The following is a 26577-nucleotide window of genomic DNA, read 5'->3' as shown; positions in this document are numbered from 1 at the left end:
TTATTGATTTCAGAGAGAGGAAGGGAGAGGGAAAGAGAGCTAGAAACATCAGTGATGACAGAAAATCATTGGTCAGCTGCCTCCTGCACGCCCCACACTGGGGATGGAGCCTAAAACCCAGGCATGTGCCCTGACTGGAAATCGAACCTGTGACCTCCTGGTTCATAGGTGGACACTCAACCACTGAGCCACACCGGCTGGACTTAGGTCACAATTTAAATCTAAGAGGCCTACTGTCTTCACCCAGAACCCCAGCACGGATGTGGGAAGCATGCAGAGAATGTCAGCAGCAGGAGGAGGGGCCGGGAAAAGCCAGGCACTCAGAGCAGGGAAGCGTCTGTGGGGAGAAAATGAAAATGTGGAGCCAGACGTGCATCACACACGTTGCCACAGGACAAACACTGGATTTGGAGAGAACTCAAGAAATAAAATTAAAAGGGATATGACTGGTAGCAGTCTGATTAAATTTTGGATAGAAAAATTTTCTGGCCAAACACCATGAGGTAGTTCATCAGAAACCTCCGGACACGACCGGGACCCAGGAGAGTGTCTTGGCCTTAAATCTGGTGCATGAAACCAAAGCAAGCTCAGGTCAAATTCTTTGAGCAACAAAAGGCAAACAGGATGGACCCTTTACTAAGGCAAGCTGAGAGTACACTGATTTTCTTAAGAAAAGAATATGAAAGTCAGTCACGTGATGTGGGAAGAGGAGAGGAGATCTCCGTTATTTAATGTTGCTTTTTTGATCCAGCTGAAACCTGGGAAAATACCAGAACTTTCTGTGCATGGAAAGCAACCTCCAGGAAAACAGGATCCCCTGGCTGGGCTTCTGAGCTGCTGAAACATCCCCGTCCCCTGAAAAGACACAGATCTGATAGGCCAGAGGTCATGGACTGAGTGGGAGAGGTGGTACCAGAGTTCCCGGGGATTCCACACTCCCTGCCACGGAATGGGGTGGATGCTTTAGGAAATGAAACACTCCCTTTAACGGCATTGCACATGTTTGAGTTTCTGTCTCTTTCACTTGGAGCTCATTGGGAAGCACCCCCCCCCCACCCCTCAAAAAACAATGGAAAAGAAAAAACTGTTCTCTGTGATGAATCCTCTACTCTCCATCACCCTGAGCAGAAGCCAACATCAGGAAGGCCTTCCTCTGTTTAAGGTGTAAATAGCAACGGGGGTGCAGGCAGCTCCCCCTTTCCCACTCATTACTGTCACCCATTTGAAAAGAAAAAAGCAGAGGTCACTTATTAGAGGTTATTTTTCATGCAAAACACCCCATGTTAGCTGTCATTCAAAAGGAGTTCGTCTACGCCCTCACTGGTATATTAATAGGGCTTTGGGTCATAACCTTTTATGGCATTTGGAATTCCAGAACCTCTGATTAGTGCCATATTTACATATTCTTCCATTAAAATGCTCCTCCATAGGACGCATGAGGTTTTGTAAATTTGTTTGGCCTTTAGTCTAGACTCTGCCTGAACTCTGAATTCAAAGCACGGTGCGTTGAACAATATTACTTTGTTGGTGATGGTGTCCCATTCATGGGAGGCCAGTTAACCCTTTACAGATGGGTGAGGCTTTCACACCAGGGACAAAATCTAGGGGGATCTTTCCAATAACATTAATAGTGGCCACTTACCCAAACTACCTCGGCCACCTGCCCCCATTTATACGTCCCTGTGTAAGAGAACTATTCCTGTTCAGTCAGCCTTGATCAAATGGCCTCAGTAGGACGTGAAGTGGTGGAAATTTACTGGAAATGGGAAGGACATGCTGAATTACTGCATCGTCACCTTCTAGGAGCAGGCTGCCAGCCACGGGAGTCTCCATTTTGCATTAGTATCCTATATAATAAAAGAGTAATATGCAAATTAACCATCACCCCACTACACCCACAAGCCATGCCTACCAGCCATGCCCACCAGCCAATCAGGAGCAAATATGTAAATAAACCCAACCAAGATGGCTACAGCCACAGAGAGCAGGAGGGAGGCTTGGGTTTCCCCGGCAATGGAGGAAGCCAAGCTTTCCACCTGCCCTTGCTGGCCTAGGCCTCCACTCAAGGCTACAAAGTTTCAATGATAGAAGATACATAAACCCAAACAGAAATGGCGGCAGCCATGGAACTGGAAAGAGCAGGAGGCTAGGGTTGCCTGCAGCAATGGAGGAAGCCAAGCTTCTGCAGCCCTGGCTGGCCCAGGCCTCCACTTAAGGCTACAAAGTTTCAATTATAGAAGATAAATAAACCCCAGATACCAGGGCCTCCACTTGGGTCACCAGGGGGCATGGTCAGCCTGCAAACCACCACAGCCCCCTTGCCCAGGCTGCCCCACGCCCCAAGGGAACCCCCACCCTGATCCGGGACACCCTTCAGGGCAAACCAGCTGGCCCCCATCTGTGCACCAGGCCTCTATCCTATCTAATAAAAGTAATATGCAGATTGACCATCACTCCAACACACAAGATGGCTGCCCCCATGTGGTCAAAGATCCTGCCCCCATGTGGACACAAGATGGCCACCACAAGATGGCCAGCAGGGGAGGGCAGTTGGGAGGAACCAGGCCTGCAAGGGAGGGCAGTTGTGGGCGATCAGGCCAGCAGGGGAGGGCAGTTGGGAGGGACCAGGCCTGCAAGGAAGGGCAGTTGGGGGCAATCAAGCCTGCAGGGGAGGGCAGTTGGGAGGAACCAGGCCTGCAAGGGAGGGCAGTTGTGGGCGATCAGGCCAGCAGGGGAGGGCAGTTGGGAGGGACCAGGCCTGCAAGGAAGGGCAGTTGGGGGCGATCAAGCCTGCAGGGGAGGGCAGTTGGGAGGGACCAGGCCTGCAAGGAAGGGCAGTTGGGGGCGACCAAGCCTGCAGGGGAGGGCAGTTAGGGGTGACCAAGCCGGCAGAGGAGGGAAGTTGGGGGTGACCAGGCCTGCAGGGAAAGGCAGTTGGGAGGGACCCAGTCCTGCAGGGGAGGGCAGTTAGGGGGGACCAGGCCTGCAGGGGAGAGCAGTTGGGGGGGACCAGGCCTGCAGGGGAGGGCAGTTAGGGGTGACCAGGCCTGCAGGGGAGGGCAGTTAGGGGTGACCAGGCCTGCAGGGAAGGGCAGTTAGGGGTGACCAGGCCTGCAGGGGAGGGCAGTTAGGGGACAACAGGCTGTCAGGGGAGCAGTTAGGCCTCAATCAGGCTGGCAGGGGAGTGGTTAGGGGGTGATCAGTCTGGCAGGCAGGCAAGCAGTTGGGAGTCATCAGTCCTGGATTGTGAGCAGGGTCCCAGATTGGAGAGGGTGCAGGCTGGGCTGAGGGACAGCCCCCCATGCACGAATTTTGTGCACTGGGCCTCTAATCTCTTTATAATTTGCCAAATGACATTGTCCCTGGGGTGTGGGCAGAGTCCTTGCCTGGCCTGTGGGTATTAGCCAAGTGGGTAGATTGCCCCAGACTGCCATCCTGCCATCCTTCAACATTCGCATGGTAGCCCAACAGGTCTGTCACCTCAATGCCAGTTTGCAGAGGGAATTTTATATATATATATAATATATATATATATATATATATATATATATATATATATATATATATATATATATATAATTGAAGCTAGAAAAGGTGTCCATCACTATGGCAGAGGTCCACTAAAGAGCAGACTGCAGACTCCTCACTGGAATTCCTCTGCCAGAGAATCCAAGGATTCTGAAACTTTGAACATCGTTTACAATACGTTTGCTGGAGAGGGGTGTTCAATGGAGAAATAGTGTGTTAATTTTTTCTTTAAGCTATCCCTTCCACGCCAAATCATGAACGTGGGATCCACCTTCCACAAGAAAAGTGTAGGACATGCTTTCTAAAAAATAGCTCCCAGTTTGACAGGTTGCTCTGCCTTTAAAATATAATGTTCAGAGAGTTCATAAAAAACCACAGAGAGAAACTGAAACTTCCAAGAGGAATATCTCTGTTTCTTCCAGTTACTCAAGCCTTTTTGTAATCATTTCCATGATTCCATGGTGGTTTCATGCACAGGCTCTGGAATTACCGGACCATCCACACTGATCCCAGGCTGATACTACTCAGGACCTCAAATCTCAGGCGTCCACTTGAAACGTTATGAAATATTAGGGCTTCACGTGATGTGAGTGTCATCACTCGACTTGTAACTTCTCTGCCACTCTCGGCCAGGAGATTGTGAACAAAAGCCTGCTGCTTTCATCTCGTTCCGTTACACTAAAAACGCAAAATTAAAGAAAAACGAGGAAACTTTAATATCTCCAGGAGTGTGATTGATCACATTGTGTCACGTTGTGAGGTTTAATATTATACACTGAGTTTTATGTTCCTCTTTTCTAATAGTGACATATTCAACATTTTCAGACTGCATAGAATAATTTTATGGGGTGAAATGGGTATTATGAGATGATTATAGTGTCGTGCTTTGTCAAGTTCCTGTTTATTAAATACAAAAAAACTACAGTAAAAATCAGAGGAAGTTCTGCCTCCAGTTAAGGGAAGAGGACAATCCTTTCCTGAACTGTACTCTGTGCTCAGTACTCTCCGCCCACCTCAGGGAGCCGCGCCTCGCGGCCATGGCATCAGACAGAAGTGCAGCAAAACCGTCAGAGCAGTTTGATTTGGAGATTATTTGGAAGTTTGTGCGAATATGTTCTACATTGTAAAGTATCCTCGGTATGGGATCTTCTCCCTACCTGTGTGAGATAAAGGTAATCAACACAGGTCCAGCCACGGGTTCCTATACTGACCCCAGTGGGCCGACCATGCTACCAAGATGTATTTGGGCTTGAAGAAGATTTTATTTACAGCTATTCCTTCTTTACAGAAAACAACTTACCAAACAAAGAGAAAAAAAGATGTTAGAAGTCAGAGCTTTGCTCAAAATCTTTGATGGATATTTTCTGAAGGCTCGAACTGTTAGACTAACTTCTTAGGTGTACGGTCTACTCAAAATTCAACTATTGTAGCTTTCAAATGGCAACACTGAGTAATGATGAGGGAAAACAATTTGACATTTGTGCACTGGCTTACTGTGCCATGCCAGCACGGCCAAGGGTGAACCTGAGGGGGGCGTGGGGCGGAGAAGGATTTAGAAAAGACAGACAAGAGAGTGAAAGCTGGGTCTCGGTGGGACGCTGCTTCTCTGATGGAGAGACAGCGACGCTACCTGCAAGCCAAGTCCTTATTTTATAGCCAGATTCCATGAGGCAAAGTAAGGGCGTGGTCAAGATGTTTACAACATTCTCGTGGGTTTCGAATCTACTCAATTACATGCACCTGATCAAGCTTTGTTTACTTGCTGCACCTCCCACAGCCCTATCACTTAGCCACATGGGGCTACAGATTCGGACCATAAGCTCAAGCTTACAACTATAGCCTTTGGCTATCATTGTGCTGGGAGGGCTTTGCCCTCCAAGCTGGGACTTGCACGTGGCTTTGCCATGAGAGGACTGTGCCTTCTCATTAGTCCAAGGCTTGAACCTGTCCAAACACTGTAGCCGCTCTCCACAGCTTGTGATTTTCAAAACCTGCTTCATCAGAAGCTTGGGCCCACCTCATTGGACTGCAGGGCTCCCCCGGGGGCCTGTGGTGTCCTTACAACTGCAGACTAGTTGGAGAGAGTGGGGCACCGCCTGCCCCCCTTCGCCATGGCTGACCCTTGCTCACCCCTCACCCTTGCACACCCTGCCCAGTTAGCCTTTCTGCGGAAGGCTTCCTGGAGAGGTTTGCTGATTCTAGTGACCCACCACCTCCTACCTTCCCATCCACATGTCCCAACCTGTACTAATTGCAAGCCCATTTGTCCACCTGCAACCTTGGCTCCCTGAGTCAGAAAAACATCTTTCTTATCTTTGTGTATTCAGTCTCTTAATGAAGAGATGGGGCCACCACTAACTACATGTGCCTGACACCCTGTCCCCAACACAAGGACTGGCATGTAGTGGGTGCTCATTGAACTTGCCAGCAAAATGAATGGCAAAGTGGGCAAGGCTTCTGTGACGGCATCTATTAGCAAGGACTTTTCTCCTTTGCACGCAGTATTCGCATTGTCTGAGATTGACCTGTGACTGTCCAGCTGTCCCAGTTGTGGAGTCTGATGCACCCAGCACATTAGAACAGCAGACTCCGGGGCCAGACAGACCCAAGTTCAAATTCCAGTTCTACCACTTCTTAATTGGGTAACATCTGATAAGTTAGCCTCTCTCAGCCTCAGAGTGGAGATGTTAATATCTCCAAATCTCCAAAGTGCAAACAATACAGTCATGCTACCTAGGTTGTTGGTAGATATAAAGAAGATGTGTCTATGAAGAACACAATAGGGTTTAGACTAAAATAAGTCATTGAAATGCCACCAAAATAAAGCAAGATGGGGGAGGAGGGAGGAAAAGCCAGCTTTGAACTCGGTGGGAGAGAAATGGTCAGAAGACATTTCAAGATGCAGCTGCTCTATTGTTAGTGCTATTATTTACAAAGCATGTTAAGTGAGGAAGACATGTTACCGAACAGACAATACATGCTCTCTATTTTTACTTAACAATCACAAAGACATGAAGCAAGCCTCCTAGTGGTCTGACAGAGCACGGCGTTTCCGTGGTGTCGAGAGCAAATGCAGAATCGTGTTGCTGTTCCCGCTCCTTCCTGATGCAGGTGATTTATGTTTGCAAAGTTATCACATGCATCCTCCAAAAGTCCTGGGGGAGTGTTAGAAAAAAAAGAGAAGATGTGCTATTGCCTATATCTTTATCCCATAACTTAACTTTTTTTTTCCTTAAAACATCTGACTGCTAAAATGGCACCAGAAATGTCAAGAAATACACAAAATAATTACTATTCTGGAAGGAATTACTAGAAATCCTTGTAAGTATATACTTCAGACCTAAGTCCAAATCTGGGCTGAGAGACGGAGGAGACAGGACTTCAACAGCTGGTACCCGGTGTCCCTCTCGGGAAGTAGTGCCAGATAAGGCATCAGAACGCTGAGCAGGGCAGTCTCCTTCCACTCCACCATCCTTTCTGAGGACGTTCTGTGTCCAACCCCTGCCAGGGGTGCTCTCTATGTTGCTGCTTGTGATGGGTAGAAACGGAGGTTTATCTTGGCTCCTGCCTTATTGAAACCAAAAAAACATCATCTCATAAACGAGGGTGTTGGTAGGGAGCACTTTGGTTGAATTTCAAATTGTCAAAAATTATAAAGCAGTCATTTTCCAAGTCATAGTACCACTGAGCTAATTGCAGGGACTATTTTATATTATGACATGGCACAACATGATGGTGGCACATGGGCTTGTCAAAACAAATAAACCTTTTTTTTTTTTCCAATGAAATCTATTGCAGAGAATGCTAAACAAATTAGGGGGGTAGAGGCTCACATCGCCAGCACCATCAGCATTTGATACCTGGGGAAAACAGTGGAAACTTGCAGGAACTGACGAACACTTAACCCAGCACAATGAAAGGCTCTGTGATGAGTGGAAGGGTAGGAGACAGCAGACAGGACCATATGCTCCTTGCTCCTTGGTTACCCAGATCCAAGGTGCGACAGAGATATGGAAAGGAGATCATTCGAGGGTTCCTGGGCTGGGCTCGGCTCATTTAAGGTCACTAAAACGCACAGATTGGTTTACATTCCAAACTGTTACCTCCTTGTTTTTAACCAGAGATGAGAGAATGGGCCCAAAACCAGAACAGCAAATAGACAATAAGTGATATCATCACTAAAAACAAAATTTAAAAGAAGGGGCCTGCTCTGCTCTGGCTGGCATTGCTCAGTGGTTAGGGCATCAGCCGCACACCAAAGGGTCCCGGGTTCAATTCCCAGTCAACGGCACATACCTGGGTTGCAGTTTTGATCCCCGGTCGGGGTGAATGCAGGAGGCAACCAATCAATTGATGTGTCTCTCTCATATCGATGTTTCTCTCTCTCTCTCTCTCTCTCTCTCTCTCTCTCTCTCTCTCTCTCTCACCTCCCTCCTTTCCACTCTCTCTAAAAAAAAATCAATGGGAAAAATATCCTCAGATGAGGGTTAACCCAAAAAAGGGGACCTGCTTTAAAAGGAAATGCATAAAATGTTTGGGGAGACATTTAGGGGGCAAATGGGCCCACCACACTCAACCAGAGCAGAGGCTGATGAACAGACCCTTCCTCAGGGTCTCACCCAGCCTTTTAAAGGGTGGCCATTTCAAATTGAGGTACAGACTGAAGAAGGGATGAAATATAAACCATATTATTTTTAAATGGAAAATAACCTCTAGGCCCACCCAAACAGAGCGGGTTAAGTAAATGACACACCCACACACAGAAGGCTCTGCAACACTACACAGGCATTGCAGGTGAGCATGAATTGGCATGGAAGACGCTCACATAATAGATTTTAAAACAGTATAAAACAGTGTGTCAAATATAACCCTTTTAGAGGCTATAACACATCCTGTTAGCTTAGTATCATGTCACATATAAAAGCCCTTTGGGGTTAGAGTCCTGAAATGCTCACAGTTACCCCTTCAAGGTGGGATTGCAGATTCAGACTATTACTTTTCTTTTTGCTTACCTTTCTTTATTAATTTTTTTTAAAAAAAACTAACATGTTTAGTCTAATATTAAAGGGAAGTCATTTGGAATAAAAATAAATAAATAAAGACACTACTGCAAACTGAAAAAGAAGAAGAAAAACACTAAGGAAACCCCAAAACTTAGAGCAGAGGAGGCCAGAGGCAGAAAGACGGCTGTGGCTGTGGCTGTAGCTGTAGCTGCGGCTGTAGCTGTGGCTGTGGCTGTGGCTGTGGCTGTGGCTGTAGCTGTGGCTGTGGCTGTGGCTGTGGACAGGCTTCCTTCCTTCCATTGGTGACCAGCCTGTTCATGTGTTTCCAATGTGCAGAGCCAGCCGTGGCCACAGCCTCCTTCTCTGTTTCCAAGGGTCATAGGAAACGCGGTGCCAAAGCAGCCATGGGGATGCAGAGGTGCTCCACTTCAGGAGGCACATTGTGAGGGTTGGACTGTCCATTGCTAGCTAGAGACACAGCACACAGAACACTCTCCCGTTGTTTCTTTCCCACCAATTCATTTAAAAGAATAGTGTTACTCAATCTAAAACTAGGCCACCGCCTATACCACAGTACTTCATTAGACAGGCTAGCATTCACCATGGCGACGTGGCTTTAAAGTAAACATGGGTGTGAGATGCCAAAACCATCACACAAGGGTCCATGATTAGGCTGTTGCTGGCGGGGCAACGGAGATGCTTGGGTAACTGATGCCAGGTACTTTATCCACTCAGGGACACTGAGTGACTTCCCCGGGGCTGGGGTGGTGCTCCAAGATGGGGCCCCTCCCCAGTGTGAGGTGTTCCTCTCCTGGGAACCCTGACGTAGCAGGTGAGGACAAGCAGAGGTTCCGGCCACGCGGGCGGGGGCTGGTGACAGCGGCTCCGCGCTGAGAACTCGGCTGCCTGGCGCGCTTCCTCTCATCACTCTTATACTTCATCAATATTAAGGCCATTTTGATGACATCTCCCCATGTGAAAGTCTTTCTTTCATTAACCTCATCTCTATGGTGAAGTTGAGTCAATTGAAAGCAGCAGGTGTCATCTCGCTTCTCCGAACCAGATTACTGGAAATGCCCACTTTTTTTTTTTCCAAAATCACTTGCACAGTTTGAGTGTTGCTGCCAAGACAAACCTATAAAAGGAACATTTTTCAAGAGAGAAAAGGGTTGAACTCTGTAACAGTGACATCGTCTTCTTCCCGGGGAACTCCTCTCAAGCCTGCCCGCCCACTGCAGACCTAGGGCGGCAGCTCTGGCCTAGATCCCCTTGTGGGGATGATGCCTTTCTTTGTGTTGCTCTCTGCACTACTTGTGTGTTCTTGTGTGTGTTAGCTGACAGTCCCCACCCCTAAAAGCATTAGCCCAGTCCCAGAGAGATGTCCTACTCCAATCATCACACCAAATCACTCTCACGTGGGAGAAAAACAGACAACGTATGACAACATGTGAAGGACACACATGGTTTTCATCCCAAGGTCAGAGGGCAGCACCAATGGCTTCAGCTACACACTTTCTTTTTTTGGTTATTTCAGGTTGAGTTCAGGTGAATGCTTCACAAGGACACACTATTTCAAAAGAGTCATACACATCACCCATAGCATTTATTTTTTTTTAATTTAATAAATCTTTATTGTTCATATTATTACAATTGTTCCTCTTTTTTCCCCCATAGCTCCCCTCCACCTGGTTCCCACCCCACCCTCTGTCCTTATCCCCCCTGCCACTGTCCTCATCCATAGGTGTACAATTTTGGTCCAGGCTCTTCCCGCACCCCCACACCACTTTCCTCCCTAGAATTGTCAGTCCACTCCCTTTCTATGCCCCTGATTCTATTATATTCACCAGTTTATTCTGTTCATCAGATTTTTTTTATTCACTTGATTTTTAGATTCACTTGTTGATAGATATGTATTTGTTGTTCATAATTTTTATCTTTACCTATTTCTTCTTCTTCCTCTTCTTAAAGAATACCTTTCAGCATTTCATATAATCCTGGTTTGGTGGTGATGAACTCCTTTAGCTTTTTCTTATCTATGAAGCTCTTTATCTGACCTTCAATTCTGAATGATAACTTTGCTGGGTAATCTTGGTTGTAGGTTCTTGCTATTCATCACTTTGAATATTTCTTGCCACTTCCGTCTGGCCTGCATAGTTTCTGTTGAGAAATCTGCTGACAGTCGTATGGGTGCTCCCTTGTAGGTAACTAACTGTTTTTCTCTTGCTGCTTTTAATATTCTCTCTTTGTCTTTTGCTCTTGGCATTTTAATTATGATGTGTCTTGGTGTGGTCCTCTTTGGATTCCTTTTGTTTGGGGTTCTCTGCGCTTCCTAGACTTGTAAGTCTATTTATTTCACCAGGTGGGGGAAGTTTTCTGTCATTATTTCTTCAAATAGGTTTTCAGTATCTTGCTCTCTCTCTTCTTCTGGTACCCCCATAATTCTGATGTTGGTATGCTTGAAGTTGTCCCAGAGGATCCTTACACTATCTTCATATTTTTGGATTCTTTTTTCTTTTTGCTTTTCCAGTTGAGTGTTTTTTGCTTCTTTGTATTTCAAATCTTTGGCTTGATTCTTGCAATCCTCTAGTCTGCTGTTAGATCTCTATATAATATTTTTTTATTTCAGTCATTATAATATTTTTTATTTCAGTCAGTGTATGTTTAATTTCTAGTTGGTCCTTTTTCATATCCTCGAAGTTCTCGCTAAATTTATTGGCCTTTTCTAGAAAATTCTTGAAAAACCTTATAACCGTGGTTTTGAACTCTATATCCAGTCCTTTGCTTTTCTCCGTTTCTTTCATTTGTGATCTGTTTCTTTGTCTCCGCATTTTGGCTGCTTCCCTGAGTTGATAGAGTGGCTTTGTGTGCCAGGTGTCCTATAGGGTCCAGTGGCTCAGCCACCCCAGTTACCTGAGGTGGACACTCTTGGTGCACCCCTTTGTGGGCTGTGTGCACAGTCTTGTTGTAGTTAAGCCTTGATTGTTGTTGGTATCACTGGGAGGAATTGATCTCCAGGCCAATTGGCTGTGAGGATCAGTTGTGTCTATGCTGGGAGAACTTCTGTGCTGGAGACACCCTTATGAAACAAGACTTGCAAAAGCCTCTGTGCTCAGCTTGGATGGGGCGGAGTCACAGGACAGAGCAGACAGCATTGGTTTCCCGTTGGCCCTGCCCTAATAGGCCCCTGAGTCTCAGTGTCCCATGGTAATTACTGCAAGCACCTCTGAGAAAAGCCCCCCTCGAGTTCCGCCCACTGCCAGACAGTCCACTTTCTCCCATAATGAGTCTGGGTCCCCAGAGTCTCTCCCAGAACTGGAGTTTAGCACAGTCAGGAGCTTTTGTCTCCCTCCTGCTTGAGAAAGCCAGCCTCATTCTCAGTTGCCTGCCCCCTCCACGCACGTGCCTCAGTACCTCTGCTTTCCTCAGCTCCTCTGAGTCTCAGTGTGCTTTTCTCTTTCCTGACAGTCGTTTCATCTCATATGAGTCTGGGTCCCCAGAGTTCAGAGCAGTCAGGAGCTTTTGTCTCCCTCCCGCTTGAGAAAGTCAGCCACGCACTCAGTTGCCAGTCCTCTACGCACGCGCCTCTGTACCTCTGCCTCCTGCAGCTCCTCTGCATCTCAGTGTGCTTTTCTCTTTCCTTCTAGTTGTAGAATTTCCACTCAGCCAGCCTTCCTGTGGTTCTGGATGATGTCTGTTTTGTCTTTTAGTTGTAGTTTTGAAATTGTTGTGCAAGGCAGCAGTTTAGGTGTTTATCTATGCCGCCATCTTGGTTTCTCATCACCCATAGCATTTAGTCAAACTGTTTCCTTCCCTATCAGTGAAGGGTGGGAGACATGAATGTGAATGTCAAACTATGCACACACACGTAACATGTCCATCTCCTGAGTGAGGTGTGTAGACAATGAATCACCCTCTTTGCTGAGTCTTGGGTGCTGGCTATGTATGGGTCCCTAGAACCAACAGCACCTGCCAATCCATCGGGAAAGTGACATAGCTGAGGTTTAAAGGTGATATCAGAGCAGAAACATGGGGGAAGAGAACAAAGTAACCTGCCAGCCCTGCTCCGGGTCAAGGGGCTGTGTCAGCAAAGCCCCCCTCCCCACGTGTCCAGTTTCCAAAGCCATAAAACAGATAGAAATATTTCCCTGCTGCACCTCCAGGCGGCCTTGCAACAATCCAGGTGAGAGCTTAGTGAAGAGCATGTAGTGAGTGCCAGAAAATACTCATTGTAGTTGCTCCATTTCCATGTGTCCACATAAATGCCCGTGTGCCATGACATTGGAAGATAGAAAGCTCTGGAGATCCTCCCCTTAATGAAACTTCACCCTCTGGAAGTTCCACTGGCCTGCCCCTAACAAACACCTGGGTTGTTCAGCCAGTGCCATGGGTCCTCCTACATTATGGTGAAACTCTTGGTGTGAGCAATAACAGAAACCAAGGCTCCTTTTCTTTCCCATATTTTCTTTTCTTTCCTTCTCCATTATAGAGCACTAAGGTGACATTTATGGGATGGAGACAGGGGCTGGAAGGCAGAGAAGATTCCACTTAGAAGTTTCCCTTTGGATGAGCCAGCAAAAGGCCAACAGCAAGGTGTTTGTCCTCAAATTGTTTGCCACTAGGGTGATGGTGATGGTGGTGATGGTTGTGGTGATGATGGTGATGGTAATGGTGATAGAGATGGTGATGGTGGTGATGGAGGTGGAGGTGGTGATGATGATGGTGGTGGTGATAGTGGTGGTGGTGATGGTGGTGATGGTGATAGTGATGGTGATGGTGATGATGATGATAGTGATGATGATGGTGGTGATGATGGTAATGGTAGTGATGATGGTGATAAAGATGCTGGTGGTGGGGATGGTGATAGTGGTGGTGATGGTGGTGGTGATGGTGATGGTGGTGGTGGTGGTGATAGTGGTGGTGATGGTGATGGTGATGGTAGTGGTGATGGTGATGGTGATGATGACAGTGATGGTGGTGGTGATAGTGGTGGTGATGGTGATAGTGATGGTAATGGTGATGGTGATGATAGTGATAGTGATATTATCAGGGTCTTACCCCCTCCTGTACAGAATCCCTGCCCCTGGAGAAGATAGTGATAGAGGAGATAATTTAGAGAAAAAGAAAGAAGGACAAACCTACTCTAATAAATTTGCAGATCCATGAAAAATAAAAAGATACAGACACCTTAGTGGAAAACAAATACAATAAACAACAAATGTATGCATATGCACATATGCATGCATATATAAATATATATACATATATGATATATAGTGTAAGCACTATGGAGAAAAACAGAGCAGGTGAGTGACTAGGGATACACTAGAGAATGAGGGATGGCTTCATTTTAGATAAGACAGTGTGCGGAGGCCCCTCAGAGGACAGGCATTTGAGCTGAGAGCTGAATGCAGCGAGAGAACAAACTGAGCAAAGATCTAAGAAAAGATGGTCCAAGAGGCACAAATGTCTTGTCAAGGATAATATTTTATCCACCACAGCACATAGCCCACTTCCCAGGACATCTATGATGTTGCATATTTTTTTTACCAGAATAGAGAAAAATACAGGATTTAATGGGGCTTCAGCAATATTTTCGAGTGATAACCAAAAATAGTAGCTGTCTTTCTCAAATTGAGCACTATTTCTAGAACAAATGAAATTAATTGTATTTGTAGATGGAGTCACTGTCAAGCTTTTATCTAGAAAAAAATACTTAAATTTGAAAATCTAGGAAGCCCTTATAGCTTACTCACCTACTTTTGAATTGTTCTTCAAGAGCTACCTGTTTTCCAGAATCTTCCCATTATTTTATTATGTAATAAAGTGCAGAAAACCTACGGTTGGCGTCATTCACAGCAGATGAATGGGCTTGTTCAGAGGAGGGGGCTGTGTCCTGCCCCCTGGACCTTCCACCACGTGTCTGTGATTGTGGCCCTGGAATGTCAACTGTCCTTCCTGCCTTACCTTGGCCAAATTCTGAGAAACTCGTAATCTTTCACCTAGTCTGCTCCGCCCGGTCCCAGGTCACTGACCAGAGCTGACTGGCAGGCCCATCAGGAAGGGGCTGAGTTCATGTGCCACACGCTCTTAGCCCTGCAGGAAGAGCAGACAAGCTGGGGCCTCACACTCCTGCCTGGTGCTGGAGATCGGATTCACAACAGTCAATTCTCATCTCCCTTCCTTTAAGGCAATTCATGAACTCACACATTCCTCATGAAACATTTCAAGAGTAACTACGATGGGATGAGCCCCAAAGCCTCGAGACAAGCCTGTCAGTGGCCCCCTCTGCTCCCTGGCTCCTGTCAAGCCAACACCAACTCTGCACCTAGTGGATGGGATGCTAACCCAGCCCACTGCGGGTTAGCATCAAATCCGGGGATGAGAGGCCTGGAGCACTGCCTCCTGGCCTGGACCTGCTGGGCCCAGCTTTTGTCACAGCTGGTCTTCATAGAGCAAACCTCAGGCCAAGGGAAGGCAGTGCCTCTGTCTGCCTCCATTTCCCCTCACACTGTCCCTGGGCCATGTCTCAGTAGGGCCACCCTCTCCTCTTCCAGTGTCTGCTCTCCCAGACTCTCTAGCCTCCTCTCAGGGTGATACTCATCATTATGGACTGGATTGTGCCCCCCCAAAATCTGTAGCTTGAAGCTATAATCCTCAATGTAACTGTGTTTGAAGATGGGGCCCCTGGCCTGAACCCAGCAAGCCTGCTCCCCACCGCTGTGTGGGGCCTCACGTCCAGGGAGGGAGGAATACCATTCTGTGTCCCGTGCCAAGGACTCCACACCCCTCCTACGCCTTCCCATGTCTTTACCTTGGTAGCCCCTGGCTGGAAGCAAGCCCGCACTTCCCAGCATGCAGCAGGTGCTCAATAAATGTTTACTGACAAAAGTAATGAATGAGGTGAGTGAATTCAAAATTGGAGTCACTCTGCATTCACAGTCTGGCCACTGTCTGCCATCTAGTGGCGGGAGAGAGCAAGTTCAGGAAGGGAAGATTCTGGAGGAGAAATCAGGGACAAAGCTCATCAGAGCCCAGGAGGTAGACTGGGTCCTTCACCTCCAGGCTGCTTCCTGCAGTGAGAGTTCTGGGGCCACCGCTGTGTGGTCAGATCTTGCACATTATTGGGGAGTAAAAGGGAATGAACAGAAGAGAAACCGTGGTGTGAAATATGAGGGTGAGCTTTGGGCCTCACGTCCAGGAGGGAGGAATGCCATCCCCTGTCCCATGCCAAGGACTACACACCCCTGTGGACTGTGCACTCCTGGTCGCGTCTGCACTTCAGGGGACAATCTTAGGACTTTGCTTCTGACTTTGTCAGGGGCCAGACACACACAGAAGCTTTAACAAGAATCTAGGGTCAGCGTGTTTCATATTTCCTTAGGAAAGAAACCCAGGGGTAATTTGGGGAAAGTTGGAGTGAACTGAGAAAAATGAAGAGTGTGATACTGAGGGAAAAGGTGAAGAGAATGCACTAGAAATGACAAAGATGCCCAAAGTACAATACCTGAAAGATAGATGTAACACTTACTGGGTAATATTATAAAAACACAGTAAAGCTGCAGGCAGTCACCAAGTACTTGTGACCTGTGGAAGGGTCGCGAACCTCTCTAGACCGTAGTTTCCCTCCATATAACGGAGAATGTTGGAGGGCGTAGTCTCTCGGGGGTCTTCCAACCTTCAAAGTTTTGTAACTGTCTGATTTTAAAACGAACTTAGGTAAATTGCTAGACAAAACCTCAATGTACATTTCATGGCAGGTATGCAACTTCTAGATTTTTCCTTGTTTTCTTGCTTACCATTGGAGGATCAAGGAACGTAAGGAATGCTACATGCCTATTACGTTTTTAAATATATATAACACTCAGGGATTGCACATTGAAGTATTTACTTTGAAATGTCATATCTGGAATTACTTGAAATATTCCAACTCAAAACAATCATAACAACAAAGTGAAAGTAACAACAAATGTGGCAAACTGAAATTGTTGAATCTGAATGAAGAGTGTGTGTGTGTGTGTGTGTGTGTGTGTGTGTGTGTGTGTAATTTTCCATAGGAAAAAAGTTAGAATAAAATGTAGAATAAAAGGAAAAAATAACAACGATATTCAATTATAGGTCCTTGCTAATCTTAACATGAGACATTTCCATGAAGTAGGTGGTGGTCTGCCAAGCTGACTGGGGAGGGAGAAAGCCATGGTGGACCACTTTTTCAGGCAGGTTGACTTTGAACCACAGGATGGGACACACTGATGGGAGGCATGTCCATGGTGGTGTTTTGGGGGTGAGGACGTCTCGAGTGTGAAAGAAAGGACCAAACAGAGAAGGAATCTGGGGAAACTGGCTCAGGGACCCATGCGTTCAGGTTGCAACACGCCTGGAACTCACACCCAGGTCCTCCGGAATCCCAATCAGTATGTTAGTTGGTCAGCCAAGTGAAACGTTGATCTCTCTGACACAAGGCTTAGAAGCCCCGTCATCTCCTTCTGACGCAGTGGTGGTCCTTGCCCGTCTCTTGGACAGGGGCGGCAGCACCCACACCCCTCACCCCACAGGCCTCTGCTGTGATCCACAGGGTAATGGATGTCCAGGCATTCTGGAAGCGTAATGTGTCACCCAGAGACCACCGTAGCTACTGACCTGCCAGCCCTGTCTCAAAGCAGAACAAGAGCCAGCAGGGGGCGGGGGGGAAGTGCGAGCGAGCCCAGCACCCTCAACTCCAGGGGTGTGTCTGCAAGTTACTGGCTGTGTCCCTTTGGGTGAGCTGCCCTGCCCTCACCTGCTATTCTTTTCACCTGTGATATGCGTTAATAAGCCTCATTTGAAGAGTGCTGTGAGACGTGAGAGAGAAAGCGGCTGAGAACCTCTACCCCCGTTCCTGGCACCCAGGCCGTCCTTAGCTTCCTGTGGTTGTTCTGAATTCACCTCCCAAGACTGGATCTAGAGTAAGACACTTCGCCCTAGTGGGTTTGGCTCAGTGGATAGAGCATTGGCCTGCAGACTGAAGGGTCCCGGGTTTGATTCTGGTCAAGGGCACATGCCAGGGTTGTGGGCTTGATCCCCAGAAGGGGGCGCGCAGCAAGCAGCTGATCTATGATTCTTTCTCATCATTAATGATTCTCTCTCTCTCTTTGTCTCTGAAATCAATTTTTTAAAATGTAAAAGAAACATAAGACATTGTACAAATCCTCTGTAGGACCATGCCCTTCCTGTCTGCCTTAACTAAAAGGTTCCCCCTGACCCCTGGGCTCTCCCCTCCGGCTGTCTCTGGCTCTCTGAGGACAGCGCACACCGCAGCTCAGGCAGGTGCACACACCTCTCCACAATGTAGCCACTGGGTAGATGCGGGGCTTTCTCATGCTATCTTGCCCGTTGATACACGCTGTTGTCCTCTCTGCCTGAAGCCTCACTTTGAGTTAGTGCCATCAAGGAATAATTGATCATGATCTTGGTCCGTTTCTTCTGTCAGATGTGACAACTCAAAATTTGTTCTAAATGTGCCCCGGAGATTTCCCAAAATACATTTCCTCAGGCTTTTCTCACTGAAATGCACATGTCAGTTTTCTCACCCAAACCAAGATCTTATAGAATATCTAAGCCAGTGGTCGGCAAACTGTGGCTCATGAGCCACATGCGGCTCTTTGGCCCCTTGAGTGTGGCTCTTCCACAAAATATCACGGCCTGGGTGAGTCTATTTTGAAGAAGTGGCGTTAGGAGAAGTTTAAAAAATTTGGCTCTCAAAAAGAAATTTCAATCGTTGTATTGTTGATATTTGGCCCTGCTGACTAATGAGTTTGCCGACCACTGATCTAAGCCAACCAAGGTTTAATATCAGGTACAAACTTTATTTTAATTGCAAGTATTTACCCAAATCATTTTATAAAATAAAAGTGTTTCAAAAGGTTCAGGCAGGTGGCACCTGGTCTTGGTGACGCTGGACAATTGGGTGGTATCATTGCACCCCTCATTTCTCTCCCCAGTGGGCGCGACCCCCTCTTCCAGCCTCATCCCTGCAGCCTGCATCCATCTGAACGGGGGTTCACTGTGAGGTCTGCCTTGCTCCTCCACGGTGAGAGCACGAAGAGCAGGTTCCAGAAGTCTGTCCCCTTTCTATCCCAGGACCCAGGGCCATACTCAGCGATGGTGGGCACCTAGAACTTGTTGAATGAATGAATAATGTCAGAAACTTTCTGTACAATTCAGAAAAGCCTGAAATCTTTGATCAGATGGGACCTGCATGCTCCTCTGGTTCCTAATAGCACCCACAGGCAAGGACCCTAATACCGATTTCCTCTAAAATGAACTTGAGCTTCTGTGGGCCTTCCCAGGGGCAGGGAGCCGGTCAGTTCCATAGGCAGCTCCTCCCATTGTTGCCTGGCCTGGTCCTCACTAATTCTGTGTGTTAAGTCCAAGGCAGCTGTGCCTTCCACCCACCAGCCGCAGTTCTGACACAAAACCTCCGCAAGTTGCCACTTGCTGTTTCTTCTGGTAGACCAGCAAATACCCACAGCTGCTCACCTGACCTGTGTGGGGCCTCTCTTCCCTAAAGGACCCCCTTTCCATCCATGGCTCCCTGTCCTAGAAACATTCTCGTTTGTTCTGGACCCTCTTTCAATGTAATTCCAGGACCAGGCAGAACGCGACATAGGAGATGGTGAGGCACAGAGAGAAATGGGCATGGTTGTTGCGACCTGAATATTAACAAGCCTAGGTACAAAAAAAGTGAGAGTCCTCTGGCCCTTTAAAAGCTGGAACTTCCCTGGCCAGGTAATTGGTTAGAGTGTCATCCCCATAAACCAAGGTTTCGGGTTCATTGCCCGGTCAGGGCACATACATAAAACCAATGAATGCATAAATATGTGGAACATTGTTTCTCTCTCTCTCTCTCTCTCTCTCTCTCTCTCTCCTGCTCCCTTCCTCTCTCTTATATAAATAAATAAATTTTTAAAATAAAAGCTGAAACTGTTGGCTCCCAAGGCAGGGGATTGTTCTGATGCCTGACTCTCGGCAGACCCCCCATGAAGAGATGGCTTGGGGGAGCCTCTCCATAATATCTTCTTCTCTTGAAAAAAGTGAGAAAGCAGAGAGCCCTCTCCCCAAAATCCTCATTTCACTCCGCCTTAACTCTTCAGGTCAAGGACACTGAGGGGAGGGCTGTGTGACTGTCCTATCCTCCAGGTTCCCGCAGAGGATCCCCAACCCAAGAGCCCGCTCGGCCTGGGCATCCGCTGGCCGTGGGGGAGGGACAGGGACGCCTCACACAGGCAGAGGCCAGGGCACATCACCTTTTCTCTCAGTGACTGTGCTCATCTCTTGAATAACAAGCCACCTTTTAGAAAGGTAAGATGGAGTGCACACATCAGAACTGATGAGAAATGCCACTGTTGTTGTCTCACAAGACAGCAGAGGGGAAAGGCAGGGCCGTGTGGACTGACTGACGTGCAGGTCTGAGGTTTGTGTGCACCAGGCCACGGCCACGCCCCACGCTTGCATCAAGCACCTTCCCTGACACCACAGACACAGGGAGCTCTCAGCCCTGCCTCCTCCTAATTCCCAGCAGCCAGGGGCCCTCGGCGCCTGGCCGGGCATCAGTGCTCACCCTGGGGCCAGGGGGCACAGAGAGGAAGGAAAGCTGCTTTCTTGGAGGAGGGGCATGGTGCTTGTAGGACCCCAGGGACTGGGGGAGGTGCCTGCTGGGGCTTGAACACACGACCATCACCACGTCACCTCAGAGCAATTATCCACGTCAGGTGACACACGGCAATTTGGGCAGGGATCCTGTTCTGTCACCCACATGCCATCAGGGTTTCAGATACAGGGCGTGGTGTCTCCACTTCCTCCTTGGGAGAGAGGCTCTCAGTCCCAGGAGCAGTAGCCTCACTCCCGACAAGGACAGCTGGTTCTGCGGTTCCCACGAGTGGCAGGCCTTCAGAGCGTGGAGGGTGAGCTCAGTGCACGGGCCAGCACAGGAGCAGACTGGGGCACAGGCCTGGCTGCTGCTGCACACTAAGCCCTCCGCTTCCTTCCCGGAACACCGTGAACGCCCGGCCCAGGACTTACCTTCGCCTTCTTTTCTCTGCCGGTTGAGACAGAGTTAATACCTTTTAAATGCATCTTATTTAAATTAAAATTGTTAGTTCACCTGAGGCCTCCAGTCCTGTTACTGCTCTCTACTCAGAGAACCCTGGCAACCCCAGCCCAGCCCCGCCCCCAGGTTTTGGTACTTTTTCCTCGGAGTCAGTCAAAGAGCAGTGTGCGGGCTTTGTGTGGGGAATAAGAGATGGCCTGGGGGAAATGAGAAACACAGGGTCACCCTCCAAAAAATGTGCTTAAGTGTGTCTATCCTGGAGTCCACAGAAGACTTGAAGAAAGTGCTCCGGCCACCTTGGCATCCTTCTCGATGAACTAGTCTGTGAATCTCCTGAAAAGGCGTCTGCCTAAAGAAAGACCACTATCCCTTCAGTGCGTGTTCAGCCAACAACAACAACAACAACAACAAACCAGAGGATTTAAGCCACTTTCTAAATTAGGGGAAAAAGGTCTAACAAGTCTCAAGAACGCCAAGACGTTTTTATTGATTTCAAATTCCAATAGAATATGTTTTATCTAAATATTTTATCACACAACTGAAACATTGAACTTTTTTTTCAGAAATAGTTAAATACATCAATCTAGTTACAAATTCTAATATAAAGAGTACAAAATATAATGTTATAAACTGTATTTAAAAAAAGAAATACAAATTCTATGGTCTTTTGCATTTTACTGCCTCAAAGTATCATTAGCAAGATTGATGAAGAATGAACATTCTCCCCGTCACTGCCCACGGGCGCGCGGGGCTCTGGGTGTGTGGGAACCCTCCCTGAAGCCCTGGCCTGTCGCTGTTTCCTTTCTTTGCTCAGGGAGTTAAATGCTCTGCCATTAGAACTCAGCAAAGGCAAAATCAGCAAAGCAGCACGTGCGCTCCCTACAGGTAGACACCTTCAGAGGGAAAGGTACACTGGTACAAAGACAAGGTCCCTCTCCTTGGCACACTCCTGAAACCTCTGCGGTGGGGGCAGGGGACGGGGAGGGGCTTTGTTTTCAAGAAGGAATGTGTCTGTGAAAGTGCGGGAAGTGCTCAGACAGGCTGCTGTCCCCTCTGTGATGCAGCTCACACTCATCCTCGGAGCCACACTCTCTCTCGGTTGGAAGAAGGGAGGCTCCCAGAGCAGGCCGGCACCCTAGGGAGGTGCAACCTGCTCCCTGCGGCACCCAACAGTACACCCTCAGGGGTGCTGAGTCACTAGGCCCACCTGCCTTTGCATAGCTGTTTGTGGGATGCCAGAGGCCCTGTGGCAGAGTGGCCAGACTGGGCAAGATCCACCATCCTTCTCTCACCAGGTGGCCACAGGTGGATTCCCAGTGCAATCTCTGTGAAAACCTTCTTCTCAAGAAACCAGTGTCTCTCTTGGTTCAAAAAATAAATAACTATTGGGGGGACCCCTTAAAGCACTTAATGCTTTCCAAAACCAAAACGGCAAAACCCAATGGGCCTGAAAATGTGTGTTGTGTTCTGACCAAGGTGGAAGCTGTCCACCTAAGATTGCTCTACGCACGCCCGGGAAGCAGGCGGAAAAGTGACCGAGCAGTGGACCTGCCCGAAAGCCGATTCTTCAGACAATTGAAATGTTCATTCTTCAAATTAAGGAGTACGAGTGAGTAACCTGAAAGATCTCTATCAGCTCATCATCTGTGTGTTATCTGAAGGCGACAACGAGTAGGAGACATGAACGGGAGAAGCAGAGCAAGCGGCAGCCACGCCAGGAGCCACTGGCAGCGCCGGGGACACACACGGAGAAGCTGCAAGTAGACAACCAAACCCTTTATTGTCCAAGTCACATTAGATGCCAACACTGTAAAATCCTGTGAAGAATCGAGGAAACAGCAGATCGGTAGAGGTAGTAGAAAAGTCTGGAACAGTCAGAGGTGACTTACAGGAGAGATCACACGGAAATCATCGTTCGAAGGAAAGCAAATTAAAACACATTGGCTAAATAAATAAGAAAACACATATCATATTAAATACTACGGCAGGGCTGACAGGAAGGCATTCACAAACCAATACAATACTGATGATCAGTGGAAGAAGCAACCACAGTCAGGCCCGGAGACGGCGTGTCTCAGAGGGTGGCATTCTCGGGGGTCCCCTCCCGTCTGTGTCATTAAGTAGAAACCTGATTTCGGGTCTCCTTGCAGCTCACAGTTATTTGCACTGACTATGGTTTCACCCTCTGCCAATGCCCAGGAACCACCCCTCAGCCCGCCAGGCTCCCCAGGGAAGAGTCTCCGGGAAGACACGCCCAGCTCGGAGCACCAGCGGGACTCCTGGGTGCTGCTTTCCAGCAGTGAGAAGGGACACGATGCCTCCGTGTCACTTTGGGTACAGACTTTCTTTAATAACTAGAACTCAGAGATGCAGGCCAGGACTACGTCACCAGCCCCTGTGTGTTCCTAAACTGTCATCTTTCACTTTCAGCCAAGAAACAAAAAGCCAGAAAATGCAAAAATGATCACTTTGGAAAAACTATCGAAATGATCAAACGTAAGTCAACAGAAAGGCATTGTGGTTTCTAAGGTGAACAGAGGAATGTATCTGCAACATAATGTATCTGCTCAAAATAACTTTACAGAACAGTCAGTCACAGTCGCGTAACCGTATTTGCAAGGACATTCCCAATTACACCGACAAGACAGGTCATTCTGGTACATATCTGGTGTAAGAATATCAGGAAAAACAAGTAAAAACTTAGATATACATACACACATATACATATGTATATGTGTTGTATATATGTGTGTGCGTATATATATATATATATATATATATATATATACGCACACACATACATATATATATAAACTAGCCAGTTACATTGCATTGTTTCCAAGTGTTGCAAAGTAACCTGAACCGTCAAGTAATTTAAATTCAGTAACAAGTAGAATCCAGAACCAAACACTAACTAATAACAATAACAACAATAATAATAATATAATAATTCAACAAATCATTAGAACAAAAAGAAACACACTTTAGGGTGGGTGGGTGGGTATGTGTGTGTGTGTGTGTGTGTGTTTAAACAAGTCTTTGTATCAGAAGCCCATTTTCTACAAAAACTGCGCTAACCCATTACGGTATGAAGTAAACTGTCGCTCTCACCAGTATTAAAGGTTAAGGGTAATTTCTGTACATGTAAAATTATTGCTTTCTTGAAAAATATATTTAGCATGCTCATTTTAATCCACTTCCTGCCTTTACAAAATTTCACAATTAAAAAAAACCTAGTAAAGCTTTTGCAAAAAATTTCACAGAACATTTTCATTCAAGGCAGCAGTAACTTTTGATAATGCATAAAATCCTATGTGCAAACGTCTGAAACTCTCAGAAAGGTTACCGTCATCACCCGAGTGTCACGGTACCAAGAAAAGAAAATATTTGTATCTGTGGAATAGGATTTTCACTGCGTACACTGCAGGATTTCAGATCCTTTGTTGGGGGCCTTAACCCCACCACAAAAACTTGCATTTGCATGACTGAGGAAGAGGTATATAGAGCCGCCCACCCCACCCAGGGGCCTGGGGACCTCCATGCTCTGGGAACGAGGATGCTCGTCCTGTGGAGGGCACCAGGAGGGTACCAGGCCCAGGGAGAAACAGGCCTACTTGCTGGGGTGGGGCAGAGAGAGAGCAGAAGGTTCCAGAGCACCAGCTCAGGGTGATGGGCCCCCAAGTCTCCCAGGGCTCTCCTGCATGACCAAAATGGTCCAGACCTGGATGGCGTTACAACGGGCAGCCTTCCTTTGTGAGCAGTTTGCAGAATGTAGCCCTGTTACAAGAGGTCCTGAGAATAAACAAAGAAGCCTGCTTTTCTTAGTGTTCAACTAGCTCTGTTCTGGAAGCAGAACAGAAACATCCCCATGGCCGTGTTCCCACCCACACGCTGAGCACAGGCGTGGAGGAAAGAAAGGAGTGATGGGGATGCAAAGGGCCCCGGGGAGGCGACCTAACCTAACGGTGGAACAGGGAGGGTTGGCCACCACCCCGCCCCACCCAGCTTGGTATGCACAGCACCTGCACGCCCCCTCCTTCCTGTCTCATTCACCACATAAATACCCACTAAGACGGGAGAGGCCATAGTAGTAACACTGTGTCAGCTCAACCCCAGCCCACCATCGCCCCACAGTCCTGCACACACGGCTTCACTCAGTCCCACACGCGTGAGCAGCTCTTTTCCAGTGTCTCCACTCGTTGCGAGCAGCACAGACGTGCGCTCCTGCTGTGCCTGCCAACGCCACCGTCTATCACAGGAAACGTGGGACCATGGTCGATGAGCACGTATACTCATTCGGAACATCTGCATGGAGTTCTAGAGTTCAGCGTCTTTATTTATTCCTCAACGTCCGACCAGGAGAGGCCTCGCCCTGCAGCTTCCGGGCCAGCACAGCGGTCTAAGATGAGGGGTGGCGGGTGGGGAGGGCGGCCACTCTTCCTCGCGCGGGTGGTCAGGGTCTCTGCTGGGAGGCAGCTGGGACATCCAGGAGGGGACTGCTAACGGCTGTCACGGGGCACCGGGGTTCGCTGGAGACGAGTCTTTAGGTGCCCTTTCTGAGAGGCACTGTCTGGACGGTGTCTGGGTTAGAAAGGTCTCTCCCCTGGATGAGAAAAGGAGACAACAGAACAGCTCATTTCTACCTTTGGGTTTCTAAGTGCATATTTCCTATGGATTTTCTTATCCACACCCAAGAACATAAACAATGACCTTCGCAGAGTAGCCTCGCTGGGTCAGCGAAGACCCTGACTTCAGCTGTAGCTCTCTGCACACAAGCAGGATGCATTTTAAAAAATGTTTTTATTGATCTTTAGAGTGAGAGGGAGAGGGGGAGAGACACTGATTAGAAACATTGATAGGCTGCTTCCTGCATGCCCCCCTACTGGGGACAGAGCCCGCAACTCCGGCACGTGCCCTGACCAGGAATCGAACCCAAAACCCAGGTATGTGCCCTGATCAGGAATGGAACCGGCAACCTTTCAGTGCACAGGACGATGCTCCGCCAACTGAGCCACACCAGCCAGGGCTACACACATTTGGTTTAGGAAGACTGCAGATCCTAGGTAACCTGAGTAATGAGGTTGTTAAATTTAGCCCCCTAATCTAGATGCACAGGTGCCCATTTCTCTCTATAATTGAAGGGAGGTGTTCAAATAGCATCTCATTGTTTGAGAAAGTCGTTTTCACATGCTGATTCACTAAAACTGACACTTTACTATTGAACATAGCAGTCCTACAGGATTTAAGTCCTACATGTTTTAAGGCATGGATGGAATTCACCTGCGAAAGCAGGCAAAGGGGAAAACACAGCTGTGGAACAGAGGCGTCAGAAATACAGGCACGAAGAGGACACAGGGTATTTTGAGCGCACACACGCTGTTTTGGGGTTTTTTCCCTCCTATAAAGCGTTATCAGAAAATGAGAAGAGTGCTTTTAGAAAAGCAGGCGTTTCTTTCCTGCAGTGTGTGGGCTTTGCAGCGTCACTGAAAGAAATACGACCTTTCTCTGAGGCATTTTAATGTTCTAGGGATGGATGCTGACTTCTCGAACTCTATGAGGTCTGCTCCTCCCCTTCTGTCTTTATAAGGAAGGGACCCTGTCTGTGCTCACATCGGGGGTTGACAGCACGCACACAAGCAAGCCTGTCCCCCAGCACACACAGGGACCCCTCAGCCCTCAGAGGGCAGCTGGCCTTCAGAAGAGGCTCCCATTGGCAGAGGTGGTGTGATGCTACCTAATGACTCTGCACGCAGCACCTTACTGATCACGGCCCGGACCCAACCAGCCGGACACAGGCAGGGCTCCTGTCACTGTGGTCACCTGGGATGACTCACCAGTGACAGTCGTGTTGTAGTGTGTCATTCTTAGAGAAAAATGGACCGTGTGTTTCAAGATGTTTGTTTGGTTTTATGACGAAGAAAACTGCCAAGACGAATGAACTGAATTCTGGAATTGGATCTG

General features: G+C 47.8%; 1 protein-coding gene across 1 annotated transcript in view; it reads right to left on the bottom strand.

Moving 5' to 3' along the window:
* Nucleotides 1-21077: 21077 nt before the first annotated feature.
* Nucleotides 21078-26577, bottom strand: part of ZNF516 (zinc finger protein 516) — a 49162-nt gene continuing 43662 nt past the window's right edge. Inside the window, exon 5 of the mRNA XM_080684829.1 lies at nt 21078-25219. Coding sequence (XP_080540955.1) covers nt 25160-25219 — 60 coding nt within the window. The 3' untranslated portion in view covers nt 21078-25159. The remainder of the gene's footprint in view (nt 25220-26577) is intronic.

Source organism: Plecotus auritus (assembly GCF_963455305.1).
Source record: "Plecotus auritus genome assembly, chromosome: 8".
NCBI lineage: Eukaryota > Metazoa > Chordata > Mammalia > Chiroptera > Vespertilionidae > Plecotus > Plecotus auritus.
Note: the sequence above shows the minus strand (reverse complement) of the source record. Positions and strands in the feature narration are given on the sequence as shown.